Here is a 26,590-nt window from a genome sequence, read left to right on the forward strand (position 1 = left end):
TGTAAACAGAGAACAGTGGCACACTTTTACAACTCTTACCAAGGCTCTTATTCTCAGTGTTAGAAAACGTGATGGTTTTTAGAAAGGTTGATATAAGGTGACTTAACAATACCAATGACAATAATAATAATAATAATAATAATAATAATAATAATAATAATAATAATAATAATAATAATAAAGTTGTATATCCAGCACTAATGTATGCTGGCCCAGCTTTATTATCACACTTATAGCAGTCTAAGATTGCCATGGCTTGATATACAGTATGGACTAAAATTGCTACTAAATTGGCAGCACAGCAAATAGAGTTGTATAGTAGCCTATGTGTCCAGTTGTGGTGTCTGATTACAAAAAATGAATAATGTACACTGTCTCTCTGTGTGGTGATTCATCAGCTCTTGTGAGAAAGGACTTGTTTATACATTAATGACAGTCCTATTTCTAGCCAGGTACAATATGCTATTCCTTTCTGGTTGTGTAATAATAAGCATATCATCCAGGTAAAACTGCACATATTACAGCACACATTACATAATATTTGAATAATGTTGCCATAAAACCATGCTGCACAATACAGTACATTAAAGATAATATGTATGTTTTATGTATAATTGCCAATTAAACAGGAGTACATTGTGTGTTTTGTTTGTGTCTATCTATCTATCTATCTATCTATCTATCTATCTAGTGTCAGTGGGTGGGTTGGGGTTAAAAAGTCACCCTCAAACCGTTGCCATTCAAGTTTCTATGCGGAGACAGGCTACCCACTGACCTTATCGAAGCACAATGCAATTGAGCCTGGAGCAGCAACAAGACCACATCGAGACTTGATCTGGGAACCTTCACACAAAACAACCTCAACTCGACACGCAAAGGGAGAAACAAGGGGTCCTTTTGAACTCTGGATTTTACTAACGTCTGCAATTTCATCACAAAAAAACAACAACTATATATGTACATGGAGCGTCTCGTGTCTTTATTTATGTGATACCTATTTTATTCTGATTGGAGATCTGGACTGTTAAGAACAGGGCAGCACATCTCCCAGGTTGGACTATTTCTGTATTGAAAAAAGACTTCCAGTTTGTATTTGCTGATCAAAATGGGTTGTTGCACAGGACGATGCACGTTGATATTTCTTTGCACTTTGCAGCTGGTGAGTAGAACGCATTTGTTTGATGATATATATTTGTTTTCTTTAATGTTACATGTCGAAAATAAACAAACCAAAAAAGTCTGTCTTGTGAAGACAGTAATCATTCAGAAAGGGGGAATCTCTCTGTTAAAGCGGAATGGTTTTGTTAAAACTGTAGGATGTTACAACCCGAACACATATATTTGCCTACAGTCACATTCAGTAAAAGCTAATATTCGAAAAAAAAAAGGATGGTATTTGCATTTCTGTAGTAACGGCGTGTTTCGGCAGTTGGGATCAGTAGTAAAATGAAAGGACATTTTAAAAGATCGTTTAGAATTATGCTGCAACATCATTTATACTGTATATATATATATATATATATATATATATATATATATATATATATATATATATATATATAGACACACACACACACACAACCAGCCCATTCCTGTAAATACCAGGGACCCAGATTGTGATCACTTACATATTACTGATTGAATAAACTGAGACAATACGATCTAATTAAAAGGCTGGGACAGAGTAGATGTTCCATTATTGGTATGCGTTATCCAGGCAGTCGATGCTCGCTTTGAAACATCTGAGTTTTTGTAATGCTAACATTCAAGTTTAAAGTATAATGTATCGCGTCAGGCTGAAAATAAACCTCACTGCTGATGTACTATTTGCAAATCATTGTAATTAAAACAGAAAAAAAACAAACTTTAGTACACTTAATAAACACTTGGTTGTTGTTTCCCAAGACACCGTAATTTGAAAGAAGCTTTGAAAAATAGCCGTGCTGTTTTTTTTTTATCATCAGATTTAATCACCTCGCGTCCGGAAGTGAATGTAGCTGATTGTTCAAGAAATAAAATCAGTCGTACCGCTAAAAGACAAAAACACTATTGTAGTGAAGGACGTATATGTTCTGACTAATTGCACTGTATTGTTTTGTTCAGACTGTAAAACATCGATAGTGTATAAGGTATAAGGTAATATAAAGTTTATACACACATATAGCTGATGTATAGCTTGACATATAGCTGATGTAAAGCTATATAGATACACCATATCCATAAACTCATAATTTAATTTAAACAGTTGGGGGACTGGGGTGGAATCAGCAGTCAAGTTGTTGAAAATATCTCACAGTTGCTGTAGTGTTTGAAATGAAAACCTGCATTCAGAAGTAATAGTAGAGATTTCATTTACAAATCTTACACTCTTGGGGTAAAGCTTGTATAGTTTTTTAATGACATCTTCTATTGTGAGTTTATATTTATGGGCACTTTGATCTAGTAGTACATACTGTAGGGACATAATGGCATCTTTTAAAATCCAACTGAAACCCACTAGCCAATTTTGTCTCTAATAACAAAAATGCATCTTGATTAAAGAAAACTATAATGCAACCATTTCAGTCTTATAATTGTGATAATAGAAAACGATCTTTGCAGAAGAGACTGATTAGTCACTTGTTTTTTCTTTCTCTAAATTCAACAAAACGCTTGGTCAAAGTTTAGACGCTGTCAGTATCCCTGTGTTTGGAAGGGTCAATGTCCAAGGTCTCTGTGGCATGATCATGTGCTCTTAAAAAATAAACTTCAGTAAAGTATAGAATAAAAATAATGGTGACATGCCTTACAGAATGTTGAGCAAGAGAAGCACACTAAATGTGAGATATATGTGTGTGTGTGGAGTAGCATTTAGAACCTGTTGTAATTCCACCTATGACATTATATAAATTTCAAGAAAAACTGTTTCCTATTTTAATGCCATATCAGGCACATTCAAGGGTTGATCCATTCTGTTTTGTCACCTACCAAATGAGGTTACTAACCATTATTTTGTAATTTATTGGAGGAGACAGGCTGTAAGTACCCCATATAAATGTATTAGAACAGGCATCTCCACATGTTCCACCTGCTGCCATGCAGAGGCAGTGTTTTGCACATACAGTATAGTATCACAGTGCTCTGAACTATGAGACACAATTTATGGATTGTTATTTGTTTAGATACCAGCAGTACAAGGCATAATGTTTTACTGTAGTAGATTTGACATCATGAGCTATACAAAAAATACCTTGTGATTATAAAGACATTTTAAACAAACAAAATAGTTAGCATGTCAGCAAAAGTGAACAAATATATAGTATTTCCACTGTTTGTTTTAAAACACATGCTCCCTTGAGATATGTGTGCTATCCATCCCAAAGTATTCGGAAACTGCTAAGCAACATACTTCGCCAGAACAGTCCAAAGCATGTCTATTGGATTGAAATATGGTCATTGTGAAGGCTATTCCTTTTATCCTCATATTCTTCAAGCCATATGCTTTGGGTCGTTGACGTGTTGGAAGATAAACTGTCTGCCAATCAGCCTACGAGCAAATGGTGTCATTGTACTGTGTATAATGTTTATATACATGGCTGCATAAATCACATGAATGTCTCCAGTCCCTGAACTGCTAAAACACCCCCATATCATGATCGAACACCTCCATGTCTAACTATTGGTACAAAGTTTTCTTCATTGAAGGCTTTCCCTTTTTTTTCTCCAAACATACTATGGTCCATTTTTAGAGAACAGTTCGTTTTTAGCCTCTCAGAGTATTTTGTTGAAGAATGCTTCAGATTCCTGTTCACATTTCTTGGCTTATTATTTAAGATGGTTTGTTTTATGAATATTCTTTAAACGCGGGTAGCAGTGAGGTCTACATGTATACAACTCTTCTGTGTTCTGTTCTTTGTACAGTTCTTTCATAAACTATTATGCTTGATGCTTCTAAATATTTCTTGAAGTCCTTGGCTTTTAATCTTGTTTTTTTTTTTAACTGCTCAGATGATTCTCCTACCTGCTGTGCCCATCATTTCCTTTGGGCGTTCACTTCTTTCAAGTGTTTCTATTGAATTTGTTCTGTGGTACTTCTTGATTATTGCTCTGATTGTGGATTTTGGTATTCCATATTTCTTTGATATTGTTCTGTAGCTATTTCCTTGTAACAATCTTCTATTGTTACGAGTGCATTTCTCAAATGTGAATCCAACTCCTTTGTCTAGACCACCATCCGCTGTGTTGCCAAAAAATTCTTCTTCAACAGATAGATGTTGGAAATAATTACCTCTTTTCTGGCTATTAACTTTATAATGCAGCTTAGTTGCCGTTTAATGGTTTTCAATCAACAAATGACCTTCCTCAATCTATCAGGGATGCTAAGACCATTGATGCTTTTAAAAAACAGTTAAAGACACACTTTTACGTTCAGGCATTTTTATCATGATCTGGTTTTTGATTTGTCTAATTTCTTTTTATATTATGTATACTCTTAATATGCTGTATGTATATATGGTTCTCTGTGTTTTTTTGTGTGTTGGTACAGTGCTTTGAGATGCATGCATTTATGTGCGTTATAAAATAAAGCTTATTATTATTATTATTATTATTATTATTATTATTATTATTATTATTATTATATATTTTTAAATTAGTTTTATTATTAATGTAAAGGTGCCAATACTTTTGTCATGAACAAATATTTGAAATTACTTAAGTGCTTTATTTTATCCGTTTGTTAAACTACCAGAAATGAAATCGTGTATTTTGGTCTTTTTCTTATTAACTGGCTAATGTTCACTAAATGCTTGAACCTAACATGTTTTCTTGAATTTTCTTATATAGGGTACCAATAATTTTGTCTGGGACTATAGTATGAGTCTGTTAATAATTAGTTGTGCTGAAAAGAAACAAACTCAGCCCACTGAGTGTGGAAAGGAAGCATCTGTCCACTGGGGGACATAAGGTGGAATGGGACCATCTATGACAGTGACAAAGGCTCCGATTACAGACGAAGGGAATGCCTGCTGATGGTTGCTGGAGAAGCAGGTGCAGCGTGGCACTTTCAGTGAATCCTCCAGCACCTGGGATGAGAAACGGCAGGATGATCGCAACCTTTGAAAGTTTCTGTGCCATGGTACAGTAACTTGAGGGCTTGAATGCATTTCTATTTCTAGTAAGCGTAAGAAGGGATGTGTGGTTTAGACAGCATATGGAATTTCTCATCTATCACACTTGACCTCTGCTATTATGCAAGATGATACTATAGTACTGAAACTAACAATCCAATCTGGGAAAGAATGCTAAAAAAATATGTAAAGATGCTGTATCCTTGTGATAGAGATGGCTGTAGGGCGATGTCAGACTAGGGAAATGAAACCACAACCTAGTAGTACTGGCGGGCAAACTGAAACGCTACGGCGCTCAGTGCTTTATTAAATAATAAAACAAAAGATTTAAACAAAACACAACTACACAAAAGAAAAGGGCACATTGGTCAAACAGATAAACAATTATCAGCATACGTAGCAGTTGTTTCTCTCTGTTACCTCCTGTCTCCACTCTCGTTCTCCACTCCGAACACACTATCCACCAACAAGAAAAGCTGCAGACTTTTATATTCTGGCCGAGGGGTTAACTATCTAGTAATTATCTTATTACCCCTCAGCCGTAGTCTGCACAAGTTTAATAAGGATTCGTGACTGTCAGCTAGTTAAATAATCAGTAGCTGATCAGTCACGCATCCTCACAAAGTTTTTAAAATATAAAACAATAAACAATTAATGTGGCGAGGGGCACCACTCTTGTCCTTGCCAAACAATAAATCAAAAACATGACTTTTCTGCGTCATATATAATACAGAAACCATAATAATAATAATAATAATAATAATAATAATAATAATAATAATAATAATAACAGCGCACATATATATATATATATATATATATATATATATATATATATATGGGGGGGTTCCACTTCTCCCACTGGTGGTGGTGGAGGCAGAGGCAGCTCCTGCTCCTCTCCTCCAGATGGTGGTGGTGAAGGCAGAGGCAGCTCCTGCTGCTCTCCCTCTGGTGGTGGAGGCAGAGACAGCTCCTGCTACTCTCCCTCTGGCGTTGGAGGCAGAAGCAGCTCCTGCTCCTCTCCTCCTGGTGGTGGAGGCGGTGGAGGCAGAGGTAGCTCCTGCTCCTCTCTGACGATAGTGACAGTGGAGGCAGAGATAGCTCCTACTCCTCTCTGACGAAAGTGACAGTGGAGGCAGAGGTAGCTCCTGCTCCTCTGGCGGTGGAGGCAGAGGCAGCTCCTACTCCTCTCCTCCTGGTGGTGGAGGCAGAGGCAGCTCCTGCTCCTCTCCTCCTGGTGGTGGAGGCGGTTGAGGCAGAGACAGCTCCTGCTCCTCTCCTCCTGGTGGTGGAGGCGGTGGAGGCAGAGGCAGCTCCTGCTCCTCTCCCTCTGGCGATGGAGGCAGAGGCAGCTCCTGCTCCTCTCCCTCTGGCGATGGAGGCAGAGGCAGCTCCTGCTCCTCTCCCTCTGGCGATGGAGGCAGAGGCAGCTCCTGCTGCTCTCCCTCTGGCGATGGAGGCAGAGGCAGCTCCTGCTCCTCTCCCTTTGGCGATGGAGGTAGAGACAGCTCCTGCTGCTCTCCCTCTGCTGCTGGAGACTTGGGTCCTGGACTCGCGGGCCTCCCCTTCTTGGGCTGTAGACGCACCGGCTCCCCCCTTCTGAGCACTAGACGCACGGGCTCCCCCCTTCTGAGCACTGGGCGCACGGGCTCCCCCCTTCTGAGCACTGGGCGCACGGGCTCCCCCCTTCTGAGCACTATTAAACTTAAAGTGAAGGTTTTAACATTAACCTGCTGGGAAAACTAGTTTTCATTACAAAAACCATCCCAATAGACTGCTGTAATACATGCTGTATCTTTTTAGGAAGTACATATACCTACTTAATTTAAACACATGTTTTAACATTTAGTACCTGTAATATGCTTAAACTGAAAATGTCATTTTAGTTGTATGTGGTAGGTTGTCCATTCTGGTAGACCAGTACTAAAGATTAATTTAAAATGTAGCCTATATGTGTAAAATAAAGCAGTTACAGACTGAGCAAAGCCAGAGGGCATGTGACAGAATCCTGGAGCATTCAAACCTAGGAGCTCAAAGTGCTCTGTTACAAAGCAAGATATCTTGGTACCAGTACCATCTGCCTTAGCCTGCTGAGACCATGCACAACATGCGTCCTAGAATCATGTTTGATCATGTAGCGCTTTGTGTCCCAAATTTAACCTACTGTATGAGACAGCAGCAAAATCAATTGAATTGACCAAATGTCGTGTACACTTAAAAAAAGGAAACAAACAAACAAACAAATAAATAAATAAATAAATAAATAAATGCAGGGATTGCGGTTGTGATTAAGCCTGATCTGATCAATTCTGAACACCTGTCTCTGCACAGCTCCCATGACTAGTGGGGGTTCCAGATCTACCCATGCAAACAGCACAGCTCCCATGACTAGTGGGGGTTCCAGATCTACCCATGCAAACAGCCCAGCTCCCATGGCTAGTGTGGGTTCCAGATCTACCCATGCAAACAGCCCAGCTCCCATGGCTAGTGGGGGTTCCAGATCTACCCATGCAAACAGCACAGCTCCCATGACTAGTGGGGGTTCCAGATCTACCCTTGCAAACAGCACAGCTCCCATGACTAGTGGGGGTTCCAGATATACCCATGCAAACAGCACAGCTCCCATGGCTAGTGGGGGTTCCAGATCTACCCATGCAAACATTACAGCTCCCATGACTAGTGGGATCCCTGATCTACCCATGCAAACAGCACAGCTTCCATGACTAGTGGGGGTTCCAGATCTGCCCATGCAAAAAGTACAGCAATCATGACTGTGGGGTTCCAGATCTACCCATGCAAACACCCTTGAGCAAGGTACTTTACCTAGATTGCTCCAGTACAAACCCAACTGTATAAATGGGTAATTGTATGTAAAATAATGTGATATCTGCATAATGTGAAATAATGTATAATGTGATATCTTGTAACAATTGTAAGTCGCCCTGGATAAGGGCGTCTGCTAAGAAATAAATAATAATAATAATAATAATAATAATAATAATAATAATAATGACTAGTGGGGTCCCAGATCTGCCCATGCAAACAGCACAGCAATCATGACTGTGGGGTTCCAGATCTACCCATGCAAACAGCACAGCTCCCTGACTAGTGGGGTCCCAGATCTACCCATGCAAACAGCACAGTTCCCATTACTAGTGGGGGTTCCAGATCTACCCATGCAAACAGCACAGTTCCCATGACTAGTTCTCTCCGTCTATGGATGATGTATGACTAATCCATCCAATATGGGTAATATAATAACATATTAGTTTGTTTACAAATATTTTACTTACCGAATTCGATTAATGATATTTTACGGTAAAGGTCAAGTATCTCTGTAAAACATATATTGGCCATTGATATATGCCAGACCCATTACTGCAAATAATTAATTTTCCAGTTTTCCTAGTAAATATCTGGGGTAATATTGGGAAAGGAACAGAAAATCATATCATCTTTGTGTTTAAGTATATGTTTTATTCAGTTTTATGCAGTGGTGTAGTGGTAAATAAAAAAGTGGGTTAAAGCCCCTGTTTGGTGGAGTTGAAGAGATGGATTGAACAGATAAACATGAACACATACATTGTTATTGGCCCACAGCCAACCAGAGCCCCCCATACAGTTATTTCCACTCTCAGGTGCTGTTCGCGTGTGCACAGTCACAAATCCGACGGTGCGCTTCACTGAACAGTTCTGCGGGCTAGGACGAAGGCTACTAGCACCGCCCTGCAGGTCCTGTGTGTCTAACAACAGAACATTAACTGAACATAAACAACCAATCACCAAACACACTCACACACACACACACACACACACACACGCACATGCAGTATCTTGTCTTTAACCCAGGATTTGCATATCACAGGAGAGTAGAAATGAGTAAACTCTGTATCCCTTATATGAGAAGTAGGTAAACACTACATTGCCCAAATTAAAAGTGGGTAAACGTTGTTTACTTGCGTATACCCTTGACTACACCACTGGTTTTATGTGAATGATTTGTGTGACTTGTATAATTATTACCATAAAGTGTGACAGTGTTGCTCTTTGTGATTTTTCCTGGGACACTCTTGAGAATTAGCTGTTGTCTTTAGGCAACTGTTCCCACATCAAATATATTAAATACATGATACATAAAACAGAAACAACTTCTTGAATAAATGATGTGGAATTTGTATTCCTAGTACAGCTGGGAATTTTGTTTTGGTTTTGTTTTGCATACAATGAATCAGTGTAGCAATTTAGTTTGTTGTTTATAGTAATTATATTTTCAACCAATTCTCTATGTTCGGATGCCCTTACATTTAAATTAAAATGTCACTGGTACTGAACAGGCAGTGACTCACTGTACAATGCAGTGTTAGGCTGCTGGGAGCTTAGTTGGATGCGTGCTCTGTTCTGTGTCAGAAGGCCACAGATTTAGAGCATACCTGGACTTATCCCATCTGCTACTGTCTGGGCAGAGTGTATATAGGGCCAGAGTGCTGTATATATATATATATATATATATATATATATATATATATATATATATATATATATATATATACAATACTGTGCAAAAGTTTTAGGCAGGTGTGAAAAAATGCTGTAAAGTAAGAATGCTTTCAAAAATAGACATGTTAATAGTTTATATTTATCAATTAACAAAATGCAAAGTGAGTGAACAGAAGAAAAATCTACATCAAATCAATATTTGGTGTGACCACCCTTTGCCTTCAAAACAGCATCAATTCTTCTAGGTACACTTGCACACAGTTTTTGAAGGAACTCGGCAGGTAGGTTGGCCCATACATCTTGGAGAACTAACCACAGTTCTTCTGTGGATTTAGGCAGCCTCAGTTGCTTCTCTCTCTTCATGTAATCCCAGACAGACTCGATGATGTTGAGATCAGGGCTCTGTGGGGGCCATACCATCACTTCCAGGACTCCTTGTTCTTCTTTACGCTGGAGATAGTTCTTAATGACTTTCGCTGTATGTTTGGTGTCGTTGTCATGCTGCAGAATAAATTTGGGGCCAATCAGATGCCTCCCTGATGGTATTGCATGATGGATAAGTAACTGACTGTACTTCTCAGCATTGAGGAGACCATTAATTCTGACCAAATCTCCAACTCCATTTGCAGAAATGCAGCCCCAAACTTGCAAGGAACCTCCACCATGCTTCACTGTTGCCTGCAGACACTCATTCGTGTACCGCTCTCCAGCCCTTCATGAACAAACTGCCTTCTGCTACAGCCAAATATTTCAAATTTTGACTCATCAGTCCAGAGCACCTGCTGCCATTTTTCTGCACCCCAGTTCCTGTGTTTTCGTGCATAGTTGAGTCGCTTGGCCTTGTTTCCACGTTGGAGGTATGGCTTTTTGGCCGCAACTCTTCCATGAAGGCCACTTCTGACCAGACTTCTCCGGACAGTAGTTGGGTGTACCAGGGTCCCACTGTTGTCTGCCAATTCTGAGCTGATGGCACTGCTGGACATCTTCCGATTGAGAAGGGAAGTAAGCATGATGTGTCTTTCATCTGCTGCAGTAAGTTTCCTTGGCCGACCACTGCGTCTATGGTCCTCAACGTTGCCCATTTCTTTGTGCTTCTCCAAAAGAGCTTGGACAGCACATCTGGAAACCCCTGTCTGCCTTGAAATTTCTGCCTGGGAGAGACCTTGCTGATGCAGTATAACTACCGTGTGTCTTGTTGCTGTGCTCAGTCTTGCCATGGTGTATGACTTTTGACAGTAAACTGTCTTCAGCAACCTCACCTTGTTAGCTGAGTTTGGCTGTTCCTCACCCAGTTTTATTCCTCCTACACAGCTGTTTCTGTTTCAGTTAATGATTGTGTTTCAACCTACATATTGAATTGATGATCATTAGCACCTGTTTGGTATAATTGTTTAATCATACACCTGACTATATGCCTACAAAATCCCTGACTTTGTGCAAGTGTACCTAGAAGAATTGATGCTGTTTTGAAGGCAAAGGGTGGTCACACCAAATATGGATTTGATTTAGATTTTTCTTCTGTTCACTCACTTTGCATTTAGTTAATTGATAAATATAATCTATTAACATGTCTATTTTTGAAAGCATTCTTACTTTACACTAAAACTTTTGCACAGTACTGTATATCCTTTGACTGAAATGTGAAACCCAGAAACTGGTTGTTTTTATGTTGGTTTTTATATCCAATAGAACATGTCTTGTAAAATGAGGACAAGGGCTTTGTCGCTGTTTTGTATCTCAAATCCTTTCTCACCAAAGCAGAAAGACAAATATATCCTGCCTTTGGAAATGTCAATTTAGAAAATAAAATTGAGCTGTCTGAGTAGTTTGGTTTTCCAATTCTTTGAAGCAGTAGTTTTTTTTTGTTTTTTTTTGCATTACTGGCATTGATATGTTGTTGTTTGGAGTGAATATGTAGAAATGAAACTCCTATACCAGTAATTGTTAAGGAGTGATCATTGACGGTGCAGTTTGTATTGGATTTTCTAACTGTGGAGCTTCTTCGGCCTTACCCACCCTAAAATACCAGAGTGCTTGAGTGTGAAGATTGATTGGAACATTTTGAGGCTGACCGATTAGCACAGAAACCAGGGAAACTCATCAGGTGTACGAGCAATAGCAATATTCCGCAGATGGGAGATTTATTTCTCGGGAGACTTATTTCTCAAGAGAAGATCTACTTTCACACATGTTGGTTTTGACAAAGCACCAGCCCAGGATTTTTGCATATGTGAACTCAAATGCAACATATAGCCCAATTTAAATGCACTACTTTACACTAGCTTACCATGGGATGCTAGCTGGTGTGTGTAATGCTCTGATTCTCAGGGTTATTTCCAGGGTTTTTAACATTCTCAGTTACCAAGCTACCTGTGGCTGGAAAAAAAAAAAAAAAAAAAAAAAGGTAATCTAACATTTTAGTCGCGTAGCTGGCTAAGTGTATCTCAGTAATTATCTTGACAGATGAGCAGCTTGCTAATTGCTTTTTAAACTATGATTAAGGTATTGGAGGATGAAGAAAAAGCATATTAAGTACTATGTTGAATACCCAACCAAAACAATACAAGTAAAAACTCCCCAAACATGGAGTGGCTAACCTTTGTATTGTGCAGTGGCTGCTTCTATTTTCTACACCCAAACCAAAACAAGAAGATTTTAATAATTATAAATGATGGCAAGATTACTACACCTTGCTGGGCAGTTTAGTAAATCATCTATCACTCTGGTAATTTTTTGTTTGATGTTAACGGTGCAAGCTGGTCGACACATTTTCTGTATTGTATTTTGCATATTTTAGCATTCACTGGTGAGATTAAAATAGTGGTGGATATGAAACTCAGATGTCAAACTAAATATTATTGATAACTGTTTTTTGTTATTGCATAGTTTGTTTTGTTTTTTTCACAAATGCTAAATTCTAGCTATTAAAACCTGTCATAAAAACTTGATCTTCAGTCCACTGCAACATTGCATAAATACAGACTAATTTTCCATATCAGGCAATTTTTTCAGCCAGACAACTGATAATTAATTAGTGGCAATAGAGAGCCCTGTAATGAGATTTTAGAAACAAAAATCTGATATGATTTCATACTGATATCAGTAATTGAATTCAGATGAACACTTCTACTCTGCATCAGACTGACAGATTTTTATGTATTTTTCTGACATTTGATTTCTTGGATTGACAGTGTTTGGAATCGTGATTCATATTTTCAGAAATAATATCAAGATCAATATTATGACAAAGGAACAGTTTAATTAAGACATTGAAGCATGGCTATTCAGTCCGCTGTGAAAAATACCATGGTAAATAAAAACAAAAAAGTAAAATCATATTTAATATCATAATATATAACAAAAATGTGATGAAATAAAATGACAACTGTATGAGTCATTCCCATTTGTCAGATACCCCTGCACTCTTGTGGCTGACTCATTTTTCACACCTTTCTTGAACATGTTATTAATATCTACATTTTACATGTAATTATTTTCAGTCTAAAAGAACTGAGCAGTGCTGAGGTTTGCTGGAAATTAAAAATGTATTTGTAAGCCGTATATTGTCAGAATATATGGCTTACATTTTTGTGATGATATATGGCTTTCATTCGTTCCCAGGTGAATGTTAGTGTATATCAAAACCAAATGGGGAAAGATCTCCAGGTGTGATATATGACCCGTTTCAGTGGCAGCCACAGTGTACTGTAGCAGTAATATGTAGCAAGCAATGTACTGCAAAATAAATGTTTTCTATTAAAACATTGACTGGAAGAGTGAGGTATGTTATTTTGAATTGCTCTTCAGTTAAGTCATAAAAGGATAATTCAAATATAGCTATGTTTAAGCAAGCAAGAAGAAAAACTACTATCTTGGAATCCTTCAAAATAAGCCTTTGAGGCAGTTCTGCAGTCTTGACATTACTTATATACTAGCTCTCAGCAGGAGGGGGGGAATTGGGACAATAGCATTGAGGACTCAGGGGGATAAACTGACAGGACTATATTAAAAAAATGGCTTATATTTGGCACCCGAATACCATAGGTCTTAATGTGAAACTACAGTATGTGGCATACTTGTAAAGCATATATTAAATGACATGACTACAATGGATGCCCAACTGTAATTTCTTCACCCATAAAACAGCACATTAGTTAGAGATTTTCTATTCCAAATCTTTAACAAACCCAACCTAGGGAACCACTTGTGGCCATTTGGAATACTGGCCTCATTAATTAAGAACACATACCATGTAACAATAAACAGATATACTACGACTATGACTACTACGACTACTATTACTATGACTACGACTACTACTACTAATAATAATAGTAATAATAATAGTACAAGTCTTAATCTATTGAGCTAAAGTTAAGTATGATGCAAGCAAAAACGCTGATGTACTTTTTAAAAATATTGAAATTGTTATTGATTAGACATCAGAACTTAATGCTGAAAAACTTCATATTTAGATTTTTCTAAAGAAACACATGGACAAAGCTTGTACTTTAATAGTTATCAAACACATGGCTTAGTATTTTTTTTCCTTTTTCAGAAATATGGTAAGGAGATTTGGTTAGTTCAGCTAAAATGGATATCCCAGGAACTCTAGTTGACATACTGCTTTGTCTTTAAATTTAAACTAGTGGTTTACTACTTTGTGGGAAATAAATATAATTTATTTTGAACTGAATCTGTGTCTATAGAATTGAAATTGTAATTATTTTCAAGTCCGTCAAGTAGAGATGAGTTTTTCATATCGTATCGTGGCTTGTGTATCGTGATACGTATCGTATTGTGACCTTGGTGTATCGTCTTACCCCTAGAAAATACTTTACCCACAGCAAGTAACACATGACATACACTTCTGTTGAACCTCTATACTGGCAATAAACATTTTTAAAAAACAAGTTTGCTTCTGTTGTGTAACTTTCTGACCACATGTCCACACTTCTGACATTTTGGTCAGTATGCTGCTTTTTCTGTCCAAGGACACTCAATGCCAGATTCCAATGTCAATAAAAAGAAAACAAAACCTTGAAACAGTAAATATAGCTGGTTTGTGTTTTTTGAGTGAACTTGTTTTGAATTATGCAGGTGAATTGTTGGGAGTTTTGTCATTCTGGATAACGGATTTAGGAGATATGGAGGTCAAAGTGATGGTGAAAACTAGATTTGTTTTCATGATTTGCTGTTGTTTCTTTAGCCTATCCAGTACCTGTGTATTATTATTGTAGCGTTGGGTCAAACGAGACCAAGGATTGGGACTTTGTGTGTTCTGTATTGAACATGCGGGGTGAATGGGATTATCGTTTCTGTGGGTAGGTCTGTTAATTTGCACTGTTGAAATGCTGTTATTTTATTGTTGTGTGTGTATGAGCTGTTGCTGCCTGTTATTTATCTCTCTACCGCAGTTGTGTGTGTGCGCCCCCCCCATGTGCGTGCTGTGCTGTGTGAATGGTGGGGGGATTATGTAAATTAGTTACTGTAACCTCAGCCAATGAGCATTAACCATGAGCCTATATAAGTGCTGCCTGCGTGCTGCAAGGGGTTGTTGTTGCTGGGGAGCGTAAAGGAACTAAATCAATTTTTTGAAAGAGTTGCCTGGTCTTGGAAGTCATTTACTGGGTGAAGCTACCGTCCCCCAGCCAGAAAGTTGTGCTGCACCGGGACTGCCTGGCGCCTTACCTGGGCAGTCATCAAGCGAGTCCCTCACCAAACCCCGGTGAGTCAGCAGGGAGCCATCCCTCATTGCTTCCCAGCCCAAGAGAGAGGACGTCCCATTGTGTCACATTCCAGTCTGCTCCCCACTGCAGTGAGCTTGCCAGCCCCACAAGCTACTATCAGACACCCCGTGAGACAGCGCCACCTGCCCCTCCACTACCGGACTGAAGCTGGTTCTTCTTTACCACCACTGAGAACCCACTACATGCCGCTGCCACATTATGATACACACTAAGAAATGTCAACTGAGAAGGCCACTTGCCATAGTCTATCCTTTATCAAGAATTTACCTTGATTGGCTCAATATACCTGTGAGGTTATGTTTTTAGCGTGATGGATGCTCTCACAGAATGACTGTCAGACATGCTCTCTTACAGTAAATGGAAGTGATGGATTAGTTCATTGTTCCATGCTAGCAGGCCCTCATCACACCAGGCCTGTGCTAAATGAACTAAGGTGCCCCAAAGCTCTTTGTACCATTCAGTTTTCTTGGGAGACCGTGTGGCAGGGCGGAAGCCCTGCCGGTATAAAGTGTGTGTGTGGAGAATATTGGGTTGGCAGGGAGGGGGTTAAATTCCTCCCTGTCAAAGATCATGTGGGAATGTAGCTGGGGCCATAATTGAATGATCATTGGTTAATGTGGCTCCAGCCACAGGTGTATAAAAGGGGTAATCAAGGGTGTTAGGAGTCAATGTCGGTGTTGATGACGGTGCATGTTGATGTGATGTAATGTACTGTGCTGTGCTGTGTGTTCTTGAGTTTTTTGTGTAGACCTTTTGTTTCGGCCCTTGTGCCTTGGAAAACTTGGTTGTGTTTCTGGAAGGAGAATCTGCCCACTAATCAACACATCATATCCAAGCTTTTTTTCCTTACCTGAGTGCCGAGCGGTTCGTATTTAGTTTATGAAGGGTGTGTGGCAGGCTGGAGAGGCTGGTTTCTCCCTCAGTGCAATTCATGCTGTGGGGGGCGGGCCCGTGTCTCAGCTGCTTACTTTTCATTCATCTTTTTCCTATTTTTTGGGGATAGGTGGCATTGCGCCACTTGGACTGTTGCGTTAACCATTCATCATCTTCATTTTATCCAGTCGTGGTTTGGCGGCTTTGTCTTTTGAGGGGAGGTGGCCCTGTGAGCCACTTCCTCTCTGCAGCACTAGACTACATGATGTCATCGTGTATTCGCTGGTCAGCCAGCATTGCGGATAACTGTCAGCACCCATGGACAAGGTCTCCGGCCAAATTCATCATCCGTCATTAAATCGTCTGTTCAATTGCAATTTAAATCATCCACATTGGAGATTCTCCGTCCTGAATTTCTTTTGCACTTAACCTGCAGCTTCTTGCTTCTGAGGCTCTCTTCCTGCCGGTAACAGCTTGGGCCGATGCTGCCCTCTAGCCAATGTAGAGTCCTTTCAGTGTGCAAGGTCTTTTTAACCACCTCACCTCTCATAGTAAAAGTTGTTTTGTGTTTTTAAATTTAAAGTTTTTAAATCTTTTCCCTTAAGTAGTGTGGTGAATTCAAGTTTGCTCCCCGAAAGGAGCACTTACTCACATGAATGGACCACCATGGGCAGCTGGAATCTAACACATTAGTAAGTTCTGAGGTAATAAAGTAATAATGTGTTTTCATTTGAAGTGGGTTGAAATGGAAGCTACCCCCTGGGTTTCACAGTAAGTGCAGACCTCCTGTAACTGTGGTTATGAAGAAGGCACTGGTTTAAGGCACCAGCTAACACATTTTCATTATTTTGGTGTAGACACATGAGTGATTCACTGCTGGATCCCCTTTCAGGGTAAAAAGCATGTTTGTATATTAGCTCCCACTCTAACCAGACCGTTTCTATCAAACAAAAAATAATTTTGAAAAAGTAGGTGTATGATTTTACATTATGATGTACACTTATATGAAGGAAAATTGGTGGTTTAACCGTGAAATTGTATAGAAAGTTATGTCCAGTAATGTTATTGAGCTTTCCCACAAGGTTTAGGATGAGATCTCAATAAGATTTCAGACCTGTATTTAGCAGAATCAGCTAGTGTATTTGGCCCTAAGGCCCTGTTAATGGGTGACCCAAGAATTAACTCTGAGGCACAGTTCTCAGTGTTTTATTCACAGTATTTACACTATTTACAGTGCCATATCTGACCTCACAAAGATGGCGGCCTTGACGGGCTATATCAACCATCTTTGTGTGGGAAGCCTGCAGTTGACGTCAGTGCTACCTAATGTCAGGAAGCCGGACATGCTTTAGAACCTTCACCCCGTCACAGACCCCAACAAGCATATGGTATGAATGCCATTCAGAATCTTGCGTAATTAAGTAATTAAGCATCCCAGGGTGAGGGGAGCTTGTATGAGTTTGTAAATCCAATACTGTACAACTGCTAATATTTCATAAACCATTTCAACCTTAAACATCACATTTCCAGTGTTGTAGCAACTTCTCTGGGAAAAATCTAAAGGGACCCTTCACTTTAACGTGTGATTGGCCATATTGGGATCATTTGACTTTTTGGTTTTCAGATGATAAAGAACTAATACTTGGATGTGTTAGTTTCATACATGGTACACAGCTGTATGGTAGTGCATTGTGGGTACAGAACAAAGAAAATGGTGGCAGTTGTTGTCTGTGGAATCCTTTGACGACTGACAAGGTACTGTGAAGTAATATAAAGTATAAAAACATCAAAGAATAGTTTAGGATCTAATGGTACGTAAATCCACTGAGCCAAAAAAAATGGCAAGAAAGGCAGTGGGCTGTTAGAAAAAGTAGGTATGCACTACCATTTTTGATACCTCATTTATTTTTTATTTTATTTTGAAGTGTTGGAACAAAGAAAAACACAGCTGTAGGATTAATGAGCTGTTTGGCTTTGAAAGGAATTAACAGAGCTTCCTTACTACAGAAGATATGGAAGATGAGGTTTAAAGGTTATCATTTGATAATCTCATGTCTATTTAAAACAAAAAAAGACCTTATCTTCTATGCAGTCTGCCGTTTGACAAAAAAATATCCTCAACTACTGTACAAAGTGTGCAATCATTAGCATACAGAGCATGGTTTGTAAGGCTGCTAATGGAGTGCCGCTTTGTGCTCAGGTGGCCAAAGATTAGGAGCTGTTGGTTTTAATTGGGCCTGTGAAACATGAAAAATGTGTGACATCCAACCTATTAGTCAGTATAGATAAACAAGTAACAGCCGAAGTCCAGCTGTGCATCAGAAGCAGTAATGAGGGACCCAACCTTCCACCGCTTTATCCTTTGTTACCAGTGAATGCACTTATATATCTTATTTAGCAGTCATTTTAGCTGCAATTTCTATATTATTATTATTATTATTATTATTATTATTATTATTATTATTATTATTATTATTATTATTATTATTACAAAATAAATTTAAACCCTGTCTTATAAGCATTTTGTTTCTTCAGTTTTTCAAGTTTTTCAAGTTTCTTGTTTTTCAGAGAGAAGATTAGGAATAATGTTCTGGGGGTATATGGAGGCTGTCTGTCCAATTGTCTGCATGTATATCGCACTTACAGTTTTACATAGAGGACCACTTTTTACAATTGTTATGAAACTTGAGAAACACATTCTTGAAAACGACATTCTTAAATTTATTAAGAGGTTGAGAATCTATGGTTATATGAAGACTCCCTGATCGTCTTATGTCACACTATGTTTTTTTTATATATAAAGGCTTTAGCGAAGCATCTATTCAATTATGTAAAATATACTGTATGACAAAACACAGAGCAGGATAATAGTAAAAAACACAATCAAATGCTTTCTCAAGCAATAGAACCCGAAAAGAGGGCTTTACTGTCTGGTTAGGCCAAGCCAAGGTGAGGGCATTTAACATAACAAGAAGGGCCTTACCAGACGGTTCTATTGCTATTAGAAAATGGATATGTAAAATAAAATAACATTTAAAGTTTTTCTTTGTGATTTTATGCCACACTGGTTTTTGTTGCTACTGAATACATGCATGAGTAATGCGGTTTGCTCAGAATTCCATGTGTGCTCTGGTAGCTTCAGGTTTCAATATCTCAGTGGTGGATTATGTTCCGTCGTGGGTATTTCTAATTCCTAAACAATATATAAATACTGAAAAATATATATTCTACTTACATGGAGCTGTTCAGTTCAGGTACCTCGTCCACAAAAGCGAACAAGGTTTGTGAACTGTTTGAAAACATTGAAATAAATAAAAGTACTGGTAACTTTTAATTTTTTAATTAGGATTTGAATGCAGGTTCGTGTATTTCTGTACATTTCGGTATTAAAGCTACTGTTAGGTCCTAAGATTTATTAGCAAAATAAAATTTTTAAAAAAGTTTACACTTGCACAAATATTCCAGGTGATTTTGCTAGTGTTAACGCTACGGAACGCGTTTTCAAAAGTTGGGGTTCGAGTCCAGCACAGGAATATTTGCCAGTGTAACCTCTCTGAGGACACGTTCCGGAACAATTCAAATAAATTCTCAGCAGACACTGCACACAAGCCAGCTACGTCATCACCTTGCTTCCTGTGATTAACTACTGTAGGCGGTAGCATTAAATACCATGATTAAATATTCACTGCCTTATACATTGCATGAGCATAGAAAAAGTAAAATAAGATTAAATATATGTTTACCTTTCAAAATGTTTTTCGAATCCTCTTCGTCAACGTCCACCGCAAGCACTGAAAGATGGCGCTTGATGATGTCGTCATCACACCATAGCGTCAGGCGTCTTCACCTTAAAAAGTGTGCATGCTCATTCTCTTCTCCTGAGAGAAGTACCCCCTGCTGTTTCATACAAGTGTAGATGCAAACAGAATGTTTCTGAGTCCTTTCGAAACGATTCCGGAACGCAAGTGTAAACGCAGCATGTGTTTTAATGCTGTTCGTGCTGTTTGTTCAGTAACTTGTCCACAGTGTGTTCATAAAGTTTATTCAAGGCCTCCTTCCTTGCTTTGTTAGAGAAGAGAGCACCGTGCCTGTGTTGTTATTATTATGATATGCTGAAATAAAGTTGCTGAAAGTAATCAGACTGCATCCAATTGTTTGATTTTTTCAACTCGTCATTCAAACCAGAGACTATTGTGGTTTGTATTGTTGCTGACAGCAAATGCTATTCTCGATTTAAAAAAAAAAAAAATTATTTTCTATACTAAATTTAAATAGATAGATTGAGCGTATAGGACAACCAGGAAGCAGCTTTGGTCTACATTGACAGACAACATTCAGAAGGCATGTACAAGAACTGAGATATTCTTTCAGAAAGCAGAAAAATGGTAAAATACACAAATACTGTATTTATGTATTTTCCGGTGGATTGATTAAACATAGTTTGAAAGATAATATTTAAGGGCCTTTACCAGAGATTAAGGCCCTCGTATTTACCAATCAGCTTAAAAGAAATCCCCAATCCATTTTCTAAAAAATAATTAATGCAATAACAAATAACATTACAGTGGGAACTCACTGTGCTATAAAAATACTGAAGTTTTATAATAAAAAAAATGCAAGTACTGTAAGTAAGAAGAACCTGGCATGGGAGTACAACACTTCCACCTGTCTGGGATTGATGCAAGGTGTCAGCTGTGGCAAAGTGGTTACCAGTCTGCAAGTGCAGATGTGTAGTGTTGATCAATAAACAGACAACAATAATCCAGGTGCAATGGTGTTTTATTTTAAATCCAAGTGTCTGATGACACAAAACACACAGTAAATGATAACAATGATAAGCAATACAGTGGCAAGTGGGTTGGTCACGAAATAATGATAGTCCTGATCTTTTACACACACACGTGACACGAACGCAAGTCCACAGTGAGTGCTCTTGTGCTTGTAGTGCAAATACAGTTTATTGTGCAAACAAGGTGATGTGTTGTCCGGGTTTAGTGCTGGCCTTTGACGACAGCTCCGGTTTGTATTTCAGCCGTCTAAATAATAACAAACAGTATTTTCAGACAAGACAAGAAACAAACAAAACACTCACGATAACAACACAGGTTTCTCCTTCTGGTTCACGTTTAACCATTACAAAGGAACAGATCACCTCGCTCCATCCCCTTTTGTACCATCTATCATGACCCCTTGGTTAAGGAGTGCAGCAGCTCCTCCAATCCGCAGCTGCCACATCGTTTCCCTCCCGGGTCAATGATTTAGTGTACCGGAGCTCTGCCCCCTTTGTGGATGACCAACTTCCGCCTAACCCTGGGAATGAATTGTCTGGCCATCCAGTCCAGGGCACTCTGTTCCCTTTACATAGCACCCTCATAGGTCAGTAGGGAGATGTATCACCAAGAATCATTTTGTCTCTGTCACAGAGTACAACACTGCCATCTGTCTGGGACTGTCTGGGTCTAAATCCGTGCTTGGGTTTCAATTGAATGTTTATAGAGGTTTAGCATTTTCCATGACTGGAAAGCTAGTTTGTGTTTGTGCACAAAGAAGGATTTATAAAAAAAAAGCAGCACCTGCTACTGTGTGCTCTCACCTGGCTGTTAGAAAATGATGAGAAGGTGTTTTCATCGATGCATATTTAAAGGCTCTTCTCCCTTATGTTCAGTTTCAAAATAAGGGAGAATATTTGTAAACTGCATTATGAATTTAGCATACATGCATGAATGTATATATACTGTGTTACGTTTCAGTTCCAGTTCATGGAGGCAAAATGGGGCAATCTCTATATCTAGTTCATGATATTTTTGTGTAATATCTCTATTATAAAGGGCAAGGTCAACCCATCGTGACAACTGTCAAAAACATTCAAAAGAACAAGCAAAACAGACTTCTGAGAATCATAGAAATATTTGTTACCAAATACCTTATTGTTTTGCTCTTTTCAAATTTTAATTTCACTACAATAATTGTTCCTGCCGGAACACTGCAACTCCTTAATATATCTACTAACGTAGCCCCTAAGTTAAACACTGTACTTGTGTTTTATGGAGCGCTCACAAAACAATAAGGCACTAGAGAGAGACATGATTTTAAAGCCTTGGGTTTTACAGCTTTAGAATCAACAAATAAATACAATAACTACCAAGTAACTGTTCAAAGGCATATATTGACATTACTTTGTATTAAAAGTGTTTAGTGATGCTAATGTTAAGGGTCATGTTACCTTATAGCAAAATCTTGGTGCATCAAAAGAGATGGTAAGCAAGAAAGACATTTCCCAAAATCTATGTCAGACTCATACTGGAATCTAGCTGCATAAAAAGTGCATACAGTATTTTTTTTTTCCATGACTCGTTTCAGCCATGGCGTCAGTGACAGATGCAGCAATGAAATGACTGAAATGTATTAAAGTGCTGAGATGTCTTATCCATAGAATAAACTTTGAGCAGTCTAGTTTGCTGAGGTTGTGACAAGACTTCTAAAATATGGGACACAGCTGCAGATCTAATTTCCCGAATGTTCTGTCCCCTACCTCATACATTTTTAATATAACTCAAGTGGAAAAGAAAAACAAAATTAGGTCCTCACTAGGTCCGGTCCCCAAATATATTTCCCTGATGCACACAATTTCCTGCAGACATTACATTCCATAATTGCAGCTACAATTGCCTGAAACTGCAATTATTTTCTCCAGATCCATGTGATGACACAGCAGGACTGAATAATTGGGAAACCAAATTCAGGTGTTTTCTAAATGATTACCTTTGCTTGAAAAAACCCAGGAAATAACATTCAGTAGTATGACCATAAACTCTTCAATATGGACCTTGAAAATCCTGCTATAAAGAAATGTCAGCTCAGAGTTATTGCTTTAAATTAAATTGGAGTGTTCATCCAATGCTGTATTTTTCCTTGGTTTTACATTGATTTTGTTGACCTATTTGGAAATGCAATGACTTCCCAATCAAAATGGTCAACTGCTTTTTGCAGACAGCCAGACTTATTTTATACCAGTACAATGCTTTCTACAAAATGTGTGTGTTTTCAATGAGTGATTTCCTTGCAGAATTTATTCTGTACAAACATTTATTTAATCTTTGGGGGTCATTCTTACAGGCTTTTTGCTGGACTTATTTTAATGCTCCCCTGCACTTGAAAAACCTAAGAGGTCTGGAATCATATTTGGTATTGTGTCACAATGGCTGTGACCTGTGTAAATGCCACAGAGATTACAGAACTGTAAATATATGGCCTACTGCCTTTTGAAATCGGAGCACGAGCAAATGTCAACAAAATCCTGTTCCCAGATGCACACACTATAAATGCAGCTATAATGGAATAAATTATGAGGGCTCACCTGATAGTATACAGTACAACTGCTTATGCCTACAATACTGCTATTTCATTTTGGAAGGGTCAAAGAACATTTGCACCAGAGAAATATGCCATTCTGTCCATCAGTGGTTATGCTTGTTGATTCCAGAATGTTGTCTTGTAAATTCTTAATTAAAGGATCCCAATTATTCAGCAATGTGTTTGCTGGACTCTTTCCAAAGATGACATGTAATTTTTATAATTTGAAGTGCAATCTCATCAGTGCATTTTACAGCTTTATCATAACCTCCCTTGGTTTTCACTCAAAACCTTTCAGAACACTTTGCATATTTGAATAGCACACAATAACTGTATAAATAGGTAATTGTATGTAAAAGTAATGTGTAAAAAATAATGTGGTATCTTGTAACAACTGTAAGTCACCCTGGATAAGGGCGTCTGCCAAAAAATAAATAATAATAATAATAATAATAATAATAATAATAATAATAATAATAATAATAATAATAATAATAAAGGAATCACAGTACATCATGGTACATTTGTTGCAGATTCAGTCTATTCTATTTTCTATTTTAAAGTTTTCACTGCTTTCTTTCGTCATGCATTATGATTCACCATGCATCATGCAGTGATTTACTGGTATTCTTTTAATGAGTTTAACATCTTGGGGTTTTGTACTCACTCCTTTGTAAATCTGCTTGTGTTATAGTGGCAGCATTGGTTTCAATAACCATCTTAAGTGCCTACACTCTTTCTATAAGTCTTTGTGTGGCAGGTGTTTGATTGAATGAGTTGTCGTGTCAGGAAGTTGTTTTATAGTTATTCCCATAAAACAGGGAGGGGGCTTACATTTCTCAGGTCCTGAAATTCTTCCAAGGATGTTGTTAGATTCAGCTGGAATCTGCTCAACTCCAGTTGCTGTAGACAGGAGCATATATATATATATATATATATATATATATATATATATATATATATATATATATATATATATATATATATATATTGTAATGGTAATAAAAATGAGAAGTAGCAGGCAATAAGAAAAGACCAAAAGAAAATAGGGGTTCAATTGATACTGTATATATGTGGGTCAGAGTAACACTTAATGGATTTAAAATATATCATTGTCATATACAATGGAAGCATGGCTGCTTCAGGCATGTAATATGGTTGTCTATTTCTATTTCCAAGCTGTTGATACATGCCCTTTGAGATGTATGTCTTTATCGAAGTTAAGTATTTGCAGGTGGAGCCTGTTGGTCTTTGCCCGAGTTTCAGGGACATAAGAGGATGTCACTTGGTTTTCGCATTCAGTGTTTTACAAAATTATTGCAAAATACATATTTTGGGGGGGGGGGGGGTATTTCTCAACACTCCACCTAACAGTGCATTCTGTTGAGTGAGATTGTTTTGTTAAGTTGTTAAGCACAGTAATAGAAGCACACTGGAGCCTAAAATTCAGTCAAAGACTTGTGTTATAAATGAACCACAGAATGCCTAACTGACGATTCTCCTGAAAATACCAAATTCATTACAAAAACACTTTAAAGTAATGATAGACTTCCTATACAAAACTGTGCTGCATGAGGTATGGAACTCTGTAAGTAAAGATGTTTTAAGAAATGTTTCTTAAAGACCAGACATTGCTAAGTAAGAAAATGTGATTTTGTAGCATCATGTCGATATAAACTTGTTGTCCTTCAAAAGATAGTAAGATACAGTAGTGACTAAATAATTAAATGACTTTTACATGTCTGTTTCGTGGAGTTTGCATACAGTGGTTTTGGGTTTGTTTACTCATATAATAATTTTTCTCTAAATCTGCTTTTACCCAGCTCTGAGCTTGTCAGGGATCAATGAGACCTTTCAACCCTATCAGCCCCATCTGGAACTATGATTTTCAGGAATGTATGCCAGGCACTCATTCCCACTACTGTACATTGACATAACATATTAAAAATGGTATTACAGCATATACAGCATTCACTGAACTGATACATGTATATTTTGCATAATGTACATAAACTGCAGTAGACTGTAATTAAAATGTGACATCATATTAAATAAACACATTTTATATATATATATTTTGAAATGTTAAATGTTTTTATTAGCTAGTTTCTAAAGTGAAGTCTCCTTTTCTGCAAATAAAAAATCACCAATGTATACTTTATGAACCAAAAGACAGTAAATAAATAATCAGCTAAGTCGTTGGATAGTGCATTGATGAATAACATATGTTTAAATGGTCGCAAGGAGGATAGGTGGTTCATTTGAGGATGTTTGTTTAGCAAAGCTTACATAATGAAAAATAGGTGGTATAGAACTAGGACAGGCCCACCAAGAGAAAGACCTTGGGGATGTAATATACTCATTACTGTCAGCAATCAGACAGCATGGAGAAAAAATAACTTGACAGCATACAACTTGCTGAACTTTCTAATTACAGTTATACTTATTTAATGGTCCTTTGTTTATCTTTGACATTCTAGAAATAGCTTTAGCCTAGCAGCAAAGCCGAATATAAATATTTCAGTACAATAACTCTAAGCCATATTCTTATGCATACATGCAAGTCAAAACAACTGAACCTAAAATCTTAGCTTTTATTTTCTGATCAAAAAGAAACACTAAGAAACAAACCAACCATTTTACTCAGCTGGGCATTTTGCTTTGAGTTTGATGGTGTAAAGGCCTCAATACATTATACGATTGCATGCAATCGATCGCAAGCAATAGCAGCCAATCGCTCCAGGTGAAACACCGTGTGATAGGGTGCTATGGAAGGCCAAAAAAGTGTTATTTAGTACGCATCTCAAATATTTAGTATACGTTCTCATTTGACTTTAGTATGTGTTGTAATTCTAATTAATAAGCTTACTAATTTGGCAAATCAGATCGCTGAAAATGAAATGAGAACCAATGAATTTAAAGAAAATAGTACATGTAATAAATTATCCAATTAAAAGTCACCTTACATCTGGCATTGGGTAAAGTGTAGTGAAAAATGGATAGACCTGG

At 37.9% G+C, this 26,590-nt stretch overlaps 1 protein-coding gene across 4 annotated transcripts in view; it reads left to right on the forward strand.

The window, feature by feature from the left end:
- The first annotated feature begins 800 nt into the window (after positions 1-800).
- The window catches only part of LOC117394182 (sodium/potassium-transporting ATPase subunit beta-1-interacting protein 3-like), a 137,727-nt gene continuing 111,937 nt past the window's right edge, over positions 801-26,590 (forward strand). For all 4 annotated transcript variants that reach the window (XM_059018185.1, XM_059018170.1, XM_059018177.1 and 1 more), the window contains exon 1: positions 801-1,159. In XM_059018185.1, coding sequence (XP_058874168.1) covers positions 1,106-1,159 — 54 coding nt within the window. In that variant the 5' untranslated portion in view covers positions 801-1,105. The remainder of the gene's footprint in view (positions 1,160-26,590) is intronic.

This window comes from Acipenser ruthenus, chromosome 3, assembly GCF_902713425.1.
Source record: "Acipenser ruthenus chromosome 3, fAciRut3.2 maternal haplotype, whole genome shotgun sequence".
Classification (NCBI taxonomy): Eukaryota; Metazoa; Chordata; class Actinopteri; order Acipenseriformes; family Acipenseridae; genus Acipenser; species Acipenser ruthenus.